The following is a 12,169-nucleotide window of genomic DNA, read 5'->3' on the forward strand; positions in this document are numbered from 1 at the left end:
ACAGGAAAAAGATAAGTTGTGTACAAATGACAAGACTATCCACTGGAAGGAAGAAAGGTATATAAAGAAGGGAGAAAGGGGGAAACTAAAATGCTTGAGTAAATGACTTTGACTAAAAAATGGTTAAGGAAGAAAAACAGTAAGATGGAAACTGAAATGTTTGACGGAAAAGGAATATTTCACTTACACGTACAGCAATACAGTAATAAGCAGAGGAAGAGGAGTATATGCGTAACATAGGAAACAAATATAGACATGAAATTTAGCTTTCAGCTCTTCTTTCCACCCTATAACACTTTCTGAGAAATTCAGCAATGTGCCAGAAGTTTCCTGAAGTAGCCATTAACAATCCTCCTCAATGGAGGTCATTATTTAAGGTAGGGAGGGATAACATCCTCTTCCATCAGCAAGTAGGAGTGCACTTCCACATTCAGAGAGAAAGAGGAAAGAGAAAAAAGTATGAGAACAATGGGAACTACCTAAGAACCCAAGGACATGGGAGCCAAGTAAATTATATAGGTAGCTAAGGAGGTATAAGAATGCGTTCAGAGAAGCTGTGGCTTCAGTAATGTAAATTACTGGGGTTTCAGTAAAAAGAAAGAATAGAGAGGGATTACAAAAGAGACTCAAATATAGTGAAGAGAAACACATTTGAATTTAACTTATCAAACTCAAAGGTAGACATTATCAATGTATAAAGAATTCTATAATTACATACATTAGATAATACCATAAAGCACAAAGAAAAGTTAAACTAACTTATCCTCCTGATGTTACTAAATTACTAAATAGAGGCTGTATTTTAAAGGAGGATGTAGATACTGGTATGAATAATCTGTAGAAAAATACTGCAGCAAGACCAGATGGCTTTCGAGTTAAATGTTGAAAGGCTCTGAAAGGACTTTCAATTCCTCTAATAAGAGTCTTGATAATTTAATGCAAACAGGAGTTATCCTCTCCTTTTGGAAGAAACAAAGAGAGTTTTAAAATATGAAGAGAAGTGGTATTTGACCAGTTGCTTTTTAGGTCCTGGGGTAAATAGAAAAGGCAACCTCCCTTTCCTCACGCTCTGCAGGAGTTCCTCTCTGTGAAATACCAAGCACAAACTTGGGTAGATGCCTACCACCTTTTGAGAAGTGGATATGAAATCTTAGGAAGAGGTCTGCCACCATCAAAAAGAAGTAGAGGTGTCTCTTTTCCAGTATCTCCCTCTTCAAATTTGTTTTTTGTTTTTAAAATCAACCAAGTTTTCCTTTCAAGGCTTTTATTTAACTCCTTGCTCCTTTTGATCATTTGGCATGTTAGATGAAAGAGAAAAGAGCTAGTTTCTAAAATACGTGCAACTTTCATAAAGGCTATGGTATACGAGCAGGAGCAATGGCGAGTGCTATACAAAAGGTATTATTCATTCTCAATTGTGGAAATTTTCATCAAGAAATATTACTAAATACTCCACAGATAGACATCTCCAGCCAGGATCCCATACATATTTCAATGGTGACACAACAGTGTAGAGAGGCAGCTGAGAAACAGTATTTGTCCTTATGGGATGTGCCTGTGCAGAGATGCAGAAGACACCAGAATGACCACATTGTAGTTACAAAATCACTTCAGGTCCACTCTATACTTGCTGAACACTCCTTGGAAAGGCACTTTCCCTGTACAGGAAGTAAAAGCAACACCTGTCCTGGGCTGTCTGCTCTGTCATTCTCTGTAGAAGGAATTTTTTCATTCACCACTTAAAATCACATAGCCTCAAATGTGGGACATTCTTCTGATGGAGAAACAACCCTAGCAAGACGGGCAGAAAAAAGGGTGTATTCCATGAAACATGGATGCTAGTTCACAGAAAACAAAATGAGCGTAGGACAAAACTGATGTTTTTCAGTATGTCAAGAATAGAAGGAATCCACTTCCATCGTGGATGTAAAGAGGTTGCAAACTGTAATATACATGCAGAAAAAGTGTAAGTACAGATATCTGTAAAGTGACTATTTTTGCATTAAAATGTAGCTTCTACACAGAGATAAAAAGGAGGCTTTTAAGAAAGCAGAACAAAGCTTCCTTCATTTATAAATGTTGATATTGTGAAAATATTTTTCTGCTTGTGGATAAAATATGCCACCTCCAAAGGTATCTTCTTTTTTAAAAGAGCAGGCAGTAGAAAAAAAAAAACAACAATACCCAAAAAACCAACAAACAGCTCTGAAGTCAGAGGTAGCAAGTTTTTTTAAAACACCTCCCATTCATTTCTAGCCTTAATGTACTTGTCTTTCCACTGAAGGATCAGGATAGAACAAGTTCCTGTAACTCCTTATGAGCTGTAAGTAAAGGAGCTTATTGACAAAGACTGTAAAACCTGCTGCACAGCATTGTGCTCTTGAAAGAACTTAGAAATGCAATGACAAATAACCTCAGGGTCATTTTTACAGACTTGAGGAACAAGATGTAAGATGGAAAGTGGACCTGAGTACATGTTTTAAAAGGTTGGAAGCTCTTTAAAGATGTTTAAATAATAATAATAAAAACCACACATAATATCTGAGCTTATAGTAGACCTCATTGCAAATAAGGGTAGTTGTGTGTGAGACCCACTGTTAGAACAGCTCAGAGATTTAGAGGACCATCAAAACAGGGCAGATCCAAAACACTGCATTCCCACTGTACCTGGTGAGGACTAGACTCTGCATATGTGTACGCCTGAGTTGTGCTTATATTGAGAAACGAGTCTCAGCATGTGTAGCAGCTAGATTCTAGAAACCACTATTAATTTCACAGCTGATAAAATATACTGAAACCTGAGAAGTGTTTTAACTGGCACTTCCCTTAAATGAATAAAATGCTACTTTCACTTTTTTCTCTTTAGTAGTGTTGGAAATGCATCCTTTCTGGAAAAAAACCTAATGTTTTATTGATGTATATAATTTGGCTCTAAGAGTTGTTACAGTCAGCAGAATAACCTTTCCCTTCCTTCCATCTGGGTCATTAGAACTTGACCTTCCTATGATGATGATGATGATTCTCTCCAACTTTGATCTCTTAAAAGGATGATTGCTTCAGTACTAATAAGTCATTTAATAGTTGCTTCATGGAAAATAAAAGACAGTAAAATTAGGGACCAGGTGGAGAATAGCCGAACTCTTAGCTCATCACAACTCCGAATTCTAAGAAGATGTATTAAAAAGAGAGTATAAAAAGTACAATATTTTAAAAGCTAAAGGGGAGTTCCTCCCCTTGCTATCGTTAAATTGTAATTTAAGGCAGTTAATCAAGTTTTTCATGTTCTGTAAACATGATCTACCATATGAAGTATGAAAGTATTTCTGATTATATACTTTGATGGGTATTATTCCATAAACCTCTTTCTTTGCATATCTAGCATGAACTCTGGGAAATGCTGTGATACAGATCTTTGCAAACCAAATGAGCTAATAATAGAAATGTGGTTTCATGGTGCACTGAGAAATGCAGTTATGGAGAAATTAATGTAACTTAGAAACATGCAGTATCTTCCCATATATCGTAACATATCGTAACATATTCTCCAGCAAAACAAAGCAGGGCAGAAACTCTCATTGATAGTTCACTGAAATTCTATGTATGTATTTTCTCGTACATGCTGACTCTGCCCTGGTGGGAACAGGTACTGTTCTGAAAAGCAGAACTCTCTTCAGCCTGGAGATTAGTGAGCAACAAATCTGGGGGGAAAGAAGATCCTCTAGCAAAGACAAACACTGTACTGGGACTTGGAGGAAAAGATCCTTCCGTAGGAATTAGAAATTAATTTGCTGCATGGCATTTTGTTCTTATTCTTTCTGCTAAGTCATTGAACTAGCACAAAGGAAGAAGGTAAGTTTATAGCATGAAAACTGGAAATGAGATCCATCAATCTGTTCTCCAAAATTGTTACTTCAACGCCTCCAGTGTGGTGCTATACATGGTGAATAGCTCAGTATAACCTCCCTTACACTTCGATTGGCAAATCATGATTTTAGTGAGATATGTGCTTATTAAACATCAGCATTGTTTGGCATCGACACACTAGCAGTAGTCCATTCTAGGGAATCTCCTCCCTGCATTCTTTGTGTCTTACACATGCTGTTGCAGCCAAGTAATTAATGTGAAAAGACTGGTCCCGCTGCAAAAAATGCTAATAATAAAATAGCAGCTTAATTAAAATAATAAGTTGTACAGACTATTTTTAGACTTAAAACTCACAATGCAAAATTATTTTGACAAATACAATAATTTTGGTGTCCTTACACCATCTTGTAAGGGACTTTATGGCTACAGATGCACGTATTAATCTTTAACTGCCAGGGCCCACACTAGCATACAGTCACTGAACTTGCAAGAAGCAAAGGCACTTGGAACTCAGTCACCTCCTAATAAGTACTTGAACAATCTCTTCTACAAGCAACTCTGTGTAACTAATAGAATTGCAGCATGCAATTTAGCAGTGAGGGTAAGGTTACATTCATTATACTTACAGAGATTCTGATGTGAAAATAGCTCAAATTAAGTGACCTATGATGATAAGTTGACCTTATCTCAGATTGTAAAATCATAATAACTAGGTATAATATCAAAAAGTTAATTATGTCTTCAGCATAGCCTATATTGAAGGATTTTAACTAACTGAGAAATGTGGTTTCAACATTATCATTTCAGGTTGCAAAAATTGGACAATTATTCATTTTCTGGGAGATCATTTTGTCTTTGTTATTTTAACTATAAGCTAATGTATCACAAACTTTAGTTATCAGCAAAAGGACCGAGTATTTCAAACAGCAGGGAAGATGAATCGCTGGTTTAAGAGAAGAACATAACCATCTTCAGCAGATAGGCAGAAAAGATTTAAGTTAATTAGGCAAAAAGGAATTAAGTTCTTTACTGTGAGAGTGGTGAGGTGCTGGAACAGGCTGCCCATAGAGGTTATGCCCCGTCCCTAGAGGTGTTCAAGGCCAGACTGGATGGGGCCGTGGGCAGCCTGGTCTAGTATTAAATGTGGAGGTTGGTGGTCCCGCATGGCAGGGGGGGTTGAAGATTCATGATCCCTGAGGTCCCTTCCAAGCCTGGCCATTCTGTAATTCTGTGATTCTGTGAAAGGATGAGGTGCTTAAGAGCAGTAGATCAGACAGTCATGGCAATCTGGAAGGGGAAGAAATGGGCGAGCTGTGAAGGAAGGTGAAATGGAAAAGTGGAAGAAGGATGAATTATAAAGAAAAGAGAAGATGCCTCTGTATACCAAGTACTGGATTTAGATCAAGCCATAGGAAGGGCCCACCAGGGGACGACAACATTTAATTTCTAGGCTCAGATGTCCCTGTTCATTGCAGGGGAGTTGTAGCAGATGATCTTTAAAGATCCTTTCCAACTCGAATGATTCTATAATGATTCTATAATGATTCTATGATGATGATGAATGTGTCAAAGATGCTGGGCTCCTTCCAGAAGGCAAGCAAGCTGGAAAGACCTTTGTTGCACTGCAGCAAGACCACATTTACGTAGTGAACACCTGGCATCATGGAAAGGCATAAGTGAGAGACACGCAGAACAGGAGATCTGGCTGAAGGGGTAATTGAGCTCATCCAACTCTGGTTCTTCATCAGAGGGCAGTGAGCATGGAAGAGGCTGCCCAGGGCTGCTGTCACAGCCCCACACTGCTGGGGTTCAAGTGGTGTTTGGAGAACACTCTCAAGACACTGGGGTTGGATTTGGGGTGGTGCTGTGTGGAGCCAGCGGTTGGACTCGATGGTCCTGTGGGTTCCTTCCTTCTCAGGAAGCGACTCTGTGATTCTATGGCACTGGAAAGAGCGCACTGAGTAAAGCAATCTCTCATGACACAGCATATGTCGTGAAAGGTGTAACTCTTCATTATCAAGAAGGCGTGGGGCAGACCGCCAAGCCTCGAGGCCGCACGGAAGTCTGCCTGTGGGGCACCACGCTGCTTACACTGCTCCTAAGATGCCAACACTGCTGAGCGAGAAAGGCGGTTAACCGCTCGAGGCCAGGACGGCTGCGCGGGCCGCACGGGAGGCACCATCACCCACCCCTTACACCGCCCCACGCGGGGAAGCGCCGCTGCCAGACCGAAGGGGGCGCTACCGGCATCCCCCACATCCGGGCCTTGGGTCGCAACCCCCTCCCTACCCCGGCTCCGGGGCCGCCGCTTCCGCCGCCTCTGCCCCCGCCCCGCCTGTCTCGCCGGGGCGCGCGCTCTTCAGGCGGTTGTGCGCAGGCGCGGAGGGAGGCGCGCAGGCGCGCCGCCGTGTGGGCGGCCGGGCGGGCGGTTGGTGGAGGGGACGGTGCGAGTTATCGCTCGCGCGCGGCGGTTGGTTGGGGCGCGCGGCGGCGTCCACCCTCCTCCTCCCCGTCGGGCCGGGCCGTGCGCGGGGCTGCCCCGCGCGCTCCCCCTTCCTTCTCGCCGCCGCCGCTGGATGCGGGGCGGCGGCAGCAGCAGCGCTGCGCGAAACCGGGGCGTAAAATGGAGGGCCTGACGCTGAGCGAGGCGGAGCAGCGCTACTACTGCGACCTCTTCTCCTACTGCGACACCGAGAGCACCAAGAAGGTGGCGTCCAACGGGCGCGTCTTGGAGCTGTTCCGCGCCGCGCAGCTGCCCAACGACGTGGTGATGCAGGTAGCCGTGCCGGACCCCGGCCCGGGCACCGCCCCGCGCCTCCTACCCGCGGCGGGGAGACGGCCTCGGTCCGCCCTGCCGCTCCTCCCCGCCGCCGCGCCCGGCCCGGCCCGATCCTCCCGCAGCCCACGCGGGGTGCGGAGCTTTTGTCCGGGCCGGCGGCGGCCACCTGAGCCCTGGGAGTGGGATGGAGCGAGGGGAGACTGTGGCGTGCCGCGTTCTCGCATACGGCACCGCTGCTGGGTGTGTGGGGCCTGCGGGGCGGGACGGGGCTCCTCCAGTACAGTGGCTTGTGGGGTGTTGCCGTGTTTGAGGCCGTCCAGAGAAGCCTGAAAAGCACCGGGGTGTGGGAAGGGTCCTTCCTGTAGCGTGTGGATGGAGAACGAGGAGGGACTATGGATTTCTGCCATTGGGTGTTAGTGAGGCTGGTCTGCTTCATCCAAGTCACACGGTTTTTTATGAGGGTTCGTGGCAGATACCGGCTGTGGTTAACAAAATACTTCTACCGCTGGAAAATGCCGTATTAAGAACGATGTAGGTCTATGCTTACAATGTGTATAAGAAGAGTTTTAGCACTGCTTCCGTGAGCGAGTAACATCTAAAAGCTGGTAGCAGTAGGACAGAGCTACCGCCGTAGCAGTCAGCTTTGATGTGCCTCTTGCGATCGCTTGAGGAAAGCATTCCCAGTGAATCGTTCTCATCGACACCTGTTTGTAGCAGTTTCCTGCTTTTGGCGTTCCCCGTTCCATACTTAGGTAGCGTTTTGATCTACCTTGAAAGAATGCTTTTGGTAGAACTGTGCCCAAAAGCCGTTCTGTCTTCTTTGCACTTACATCCTCTTCTCAACTAGATGAGCAGCCCCTTCTAACAAAGCAGCGGCTACTGTAGTCAGAAATACAGCGCACGACTGTCAGCGTTCAGCACTTTATTACCAGATTTCAGGAGAATACTTATGCTTAACGAGGATTACTGATTTGTTCTAGGCATGTAAGTGCGAGTGGGTTAGTTAAAAGGGCTTCAGATGCCTTGAATCATGTGCTCCAGCTCAGTAGGAAAGGTGATAGTTGGCAGTGGTCGTTTTTAAATAGAAATAAAGGAGCAGGAGAGGGCTGAATAAGAAAAACTTCTTACTGGTAAAACTAGTAATCTTTTATTTGATGACTTGTCAGACAGGACTGAATGGTTAGAGTCTGTGTGCTCGGTGTTTTGTGAACGAGCTTTCTCAAGGGCCACCCACTGCTATTTTTTACATGTGGCCAGCATGTTTCAGAAGAATCATCCCAGGAAAGTGAATGTTTGCAGGTTTGTTCCATTTAAAATCTCTTTTTCCATAAAACTTGCCTGTTTTATCTACACAGGGATCCAGACTATTCTGGAGCTTGCGTTGTGTGAGTACTGGGTACAAGAACTTGGAGAGACTTGGAATTTTGAATGCAAGTGGCCACAGATTAAGTCCTTATCTTTTGCAGAGGAGGTGAAGTGTTTTCTTGCAAAGTAGAGCACATCTGAAGGAAAGATTAAACTACTCGGGCATCATTCCATGGTTTCTAAATAAGCAAACTTAAGGAGCAGACCTAGCTTATCTCTGTAGAGATCGCAAGGAAAACCTCGCAGTTAAAACAGCAAAGGAGATGTTAGATTGCATGAGGTATGAAACTGTAAATAATACAAAGAAAGTCAAAATGCCCTTAGCAGTGTGACTCATTTCAGATGGCTTGTGCAATCACTGTGGGTCACCTGTGAAGTACCTTGTATTTAAGGACAGACTCCAGTTGCTTAGCTGCTCTTGGTCTCAGCAAAATATGCCTCTGCTTGATGCTTGCACCAAGACATTGTATTTCCAAGGGAAATTGTATTTGCTGCTTCGAAGCTATAAATACAAAACTAAAAACTCCAAATGATAGAGCTTATGAGATAATGAAACTGTGTGATGGAGGTGGGATTTTCCTTTAACCACACAGTACTGTGCCCTTACCTGTTCATTTGAAGCACCTGATGTTTGTGGCGGAAAGGAACTCGATTCAGTTTCTCAAATCTTATATAATCCTGGAATGCAGTTGTAGCAGTAGTCATGTGAAATGCAAAACAGTACAAAATTGTTGTTCTTCAAATTCACAGGCACCACGTAGTCCTGAGGAGCTACCTGAGATTTTGCTCTTCAGTCGTGTGCGTCTGTAAATAACCTCTGTATAATCCAGAGTTGACTCTGTTGAAAATGAGCATGTGTGACTTAATTGCATTTCTGGGCCCATAACTTGTTTTGTTCCCATGTCTGTCTTTGGGGGTGGATATACAAGCAGCCTTTCCTGCAAAGGGTTATGTTTATTTGAGATTTTTATGTCTTATGACATGAAAAGTTAATAACCTCTTAATCATTTTCCTTTCTGGCTGTAAGGGGGTTCTCTCAGCTGCCTGTTGAAGGAGAAGGAATGAACACACAGAAGACTGAAACAGTTGCGTTTGATGTATGTAAATTGTATACATCGCAAGGCAACAAAAACTCAGAATAAAAACCTGCACGTGATACGTAGTATATACCTAAAAAGGGACGGCCTTAGCAGTACCACAGTGACAGCGGCACAGACTGTCTTAGAGCCTAAACTGCTCGTGGTAACACCAGCCTTCGTTCACCTTCACTTTTGCTTTTTTTTGGTACACATCGTTGAAATTAGCATTAAGGTAGAAGATATGCATAAAATAGTGAATAGAAGTATATGTGTTGAGATAAGTCCAGCTACTTCATAGCAGTTAGTATTTGGGTACTAACAGTATGTGAGTATTTAAATTGCTCTCAGGGCATGGTTTCATTCTGCAGTTAAACTGTTCTAATGATGAGAAGCTACTGATGGAGGTGGCTCAGTCTTCCCCCAGCCACGTGCTCCTATTTGCAACTTCTTCCACTTGTCTGATTCTTTTGTGCTGTACTGGTTCCAGGGGCTATGCAAGTAGAAAATTCCAATTTTTTGTTGATTTTTATCTCTGTATGAGTTAACTAGGAGGCTGAATGAATGTCAGCACTGGCATAAGGAAAGAGGCATGAAAACCTTTTTGCTGGAAGAAGAAAGGAGGGCCTTCCCCTTTTAGGGTGACCAGGTATTTTACTTGTCACCTATCATAGATCTCATTGTTACTTCAACCATGGGAAGTTGGAGCTGCCTTATGCTGGCACTGTCATTCATTTGAACACACGGTGTGCTGGTTGAGGAAGCTTGTTTAGCCAAAAGCTGGGTGGTTGGGCTTTTTTGGTCAAGTTATTTTTTTTCATAACTCAGTTACCTGTTTGTTGTTGTTTGTATCAGCAAGTAATGTAACACAGCACAAGTGAAGCTGAGGACCTGATGTTGACACTGTATGTGCATTTCACAAATTCTGCTTCGACAAAATTCTGGCACGGTCTTCTGGCCTGTGTTAGCATTAGGTGTGTTCCTAGAGTGCATCTTCTAGGTCAGCTTTGTAGAAAAAAAAAACATAGTAGCCTGTTGTGAGGTGCTTCCATAGTATGACCTGGAACAGTGGGATGCACAGAAGATTTGCTTCAAACACACTTTCTATGTCTGACCTAAAACGCTAATGTAGACGTGCTGGTTAAGTCAGTTCTTGGTCCCTCTGTGCTGCTGGTGAAGTTGCTTGTAAAAGCTATCGTTGGATGGAATAACAGCAAAAGTTTATTGCCTACATGTGAAATTACTGTAGTAGTTGTCCTATTTGTTCAATCTGTGTAATTCTGATTTGTCTGACTGAATCGCCAAACTTTATGAACTATCTATCACTTTGAGTATGAATTCCAGAAACTTTACAAGACGAGAATAAAATCAGCTGTGCGTATGATACTCACCTGAAATTAAGGAGTCGAAGCATCTTGCTTTAAAAATACAGCAATACTACTGAACAAACAATGTACAAGAATTTACATGAATTTCTCTAACAGTAGTGAGTTACCGTCTTAAGTGTTGACAGTGTGCACCTTAGTTAGTTGTGTTTTTCTGCTACAAATTCTTGGAAATGATAGATAAATCGTACAATTACCCTCTTGTTTTAATTACAGATGTGCTCACAGTAGCCCATTTAAAACCTAATGTAAAGCCTATTTTTGGTCTTGTTATTGAATTTGAAATCTATTTCATTTCTAAGGAGTCTGTAGGGACAAATTAATTTTGATCCTTCTTGTTACTGATGTAGAAATGGCTACCACTGCTCGTTTTCTTCAAACTCTATCAGAGTTTTCTGCCTTAACATCATGATTGTAAGAGTGCCTATCATACCTGTGATGCAGCTTCTTCACTGGAAGGTCCAGACCCTGAGCAGAGAGCCCTGTCCACTAGCTATGCTTTCTGGGCAGTGCAGGAAGTGAGCCGAGGTGCAGATGTATGTGGTCTTAGCACTTCTAGCTCTCAAAAAATGTGTGCTGTGTTTATAGGAAAAAAAAAAAACAAAAAACTTTCTTCTAATTATAACTTCTGCATAAACTGCAAACAGGCCCAATTTTTATATAGCTCATTAATTATATCCAGCATATATATGTGGTTTGTTTGTTTTACTTTAAAAGCTATAAGCTTTTCTACATTTTAAAATTAGTTTAGAGTTTGTAACAGCTGATTATTAAGGCATTCTAGTGCAGAAATGTGTAACTGTATTTTTCTTATTCGTACTATTTTGTTAGCTTGAGCACCATAAAGCTGATGAGTAAGTAGCTCTTTATAATTGCAATCATAAGTAGTCTGTATATGTAAATCTATATAACACTTGTTATATATTATAGGGATGCTTGTCTTCACTTCATGCTGTATCCCAGTTCTCATTTAGGAAATGAGTTTTTAGGAATCTGCTGTAAATACAAACAGTTCCTAGGTCTAAAGCTGCAAATATTCAGTTTGTGAATTGCCCACTCTTTCCTAAAATGCAAGTGTAGAGCATTTTTCTTTCATGTCAGCTGAGCAGTAAGTTAAACTTCTTTCTTGTAAAGATGAGATATTTAAACAGCCTGCTTTCTGTTAGTGCCAGAAACTGTGCTTAGTCTTTGTATCCTGAGAATTGTGCTTAGCATTTTCTTCAGAATTCTGGTACAAATATTTTACACAAATGATGTTACTTTCACAGAGACTGCTAGGCTGCAAATTGTTTTCTCTTCACAGTTAATTAGTTTGAGCAGTCTCATATCTCAGCAGCATTTACTCAGAGAATAATCATTGTTTTTTAAACCAAAAGCAGGAAGCTGATGGCAAAACTTTAGTGCTGTAGATAAGCTCTATTAGACTTATATTTATTTTCAGCTGATTTCTCATTGTAATTGTTTTTCAGCCTTTGAAATTGACCGGAATTCATAATTCATAGTACATAATCCCTTCATAATTCCATGTGCCAGCACAGCATTCAGAAAATTTCAAGTATCACAGCTCAGTTTTGTTTGAAAACAGTTGTGGGTTTTTTTCATGTGTCATCAGAGGACAGTAGGGGACAAATAATACCCATTCTGACATGGCAAAGTCTGTTCAGCAATATCAATTCTGTGAGAAACGCAGCTGTCTTAGA

General features: G+C 42.0%; 1 protein-coding gene across 12 annotated transcripts in view; it reads left to right on the forward strand.

Moving 5' to 3' along the window:
• Window positions 1-6,223: 6,223 nt before the first annotated feature.
• REPS1 (RALBP1 associated Eps domain containing 1) overlaps window positions 6,224-12,169 on the forward strand; it is a 64,838-nt gene continuing 58,892 nt past the window's right edge. For 5 of the 12 annotated variants that reach the window (XR_014881378.1, XM_085217179.1, XM_085217177.1 and 2 more), the window contains exon 1: window positions 6,225-6,640. Coding sequence is in view for 9 of the 12 variants with exons in the window: in XM_085217179.1 (XP_085073305.1) it covers window positions 6,488-6,640 (153 nt within the window). In the remaining 3 variants the exon portion in view is untranslated. Of the gene's footprint in view, window positions 6,641-12,169 lie in introns of all 12 variants that reach the window. The other 7 variants (XM_085217176.1, XM_085217181.1, XM_085217182.1 and 4 more) reach the window with 3 other exon arrangements.

Source organism: Meleagris gallopavo, chromosome 2 (assembly GCF_905368555.1).
Source record: "Meleagris gallopavo chromosome 2, MGAL_WU_HG_1.1, whole genome shotgun sequence".
Classification (NCBI taxonomy): domain Eukaryota; kingdom Metazoa; phylum Chordata; class Aves; order Galliformes; family Phasianidae; genus Meleagris; species Meleagris gallopavo.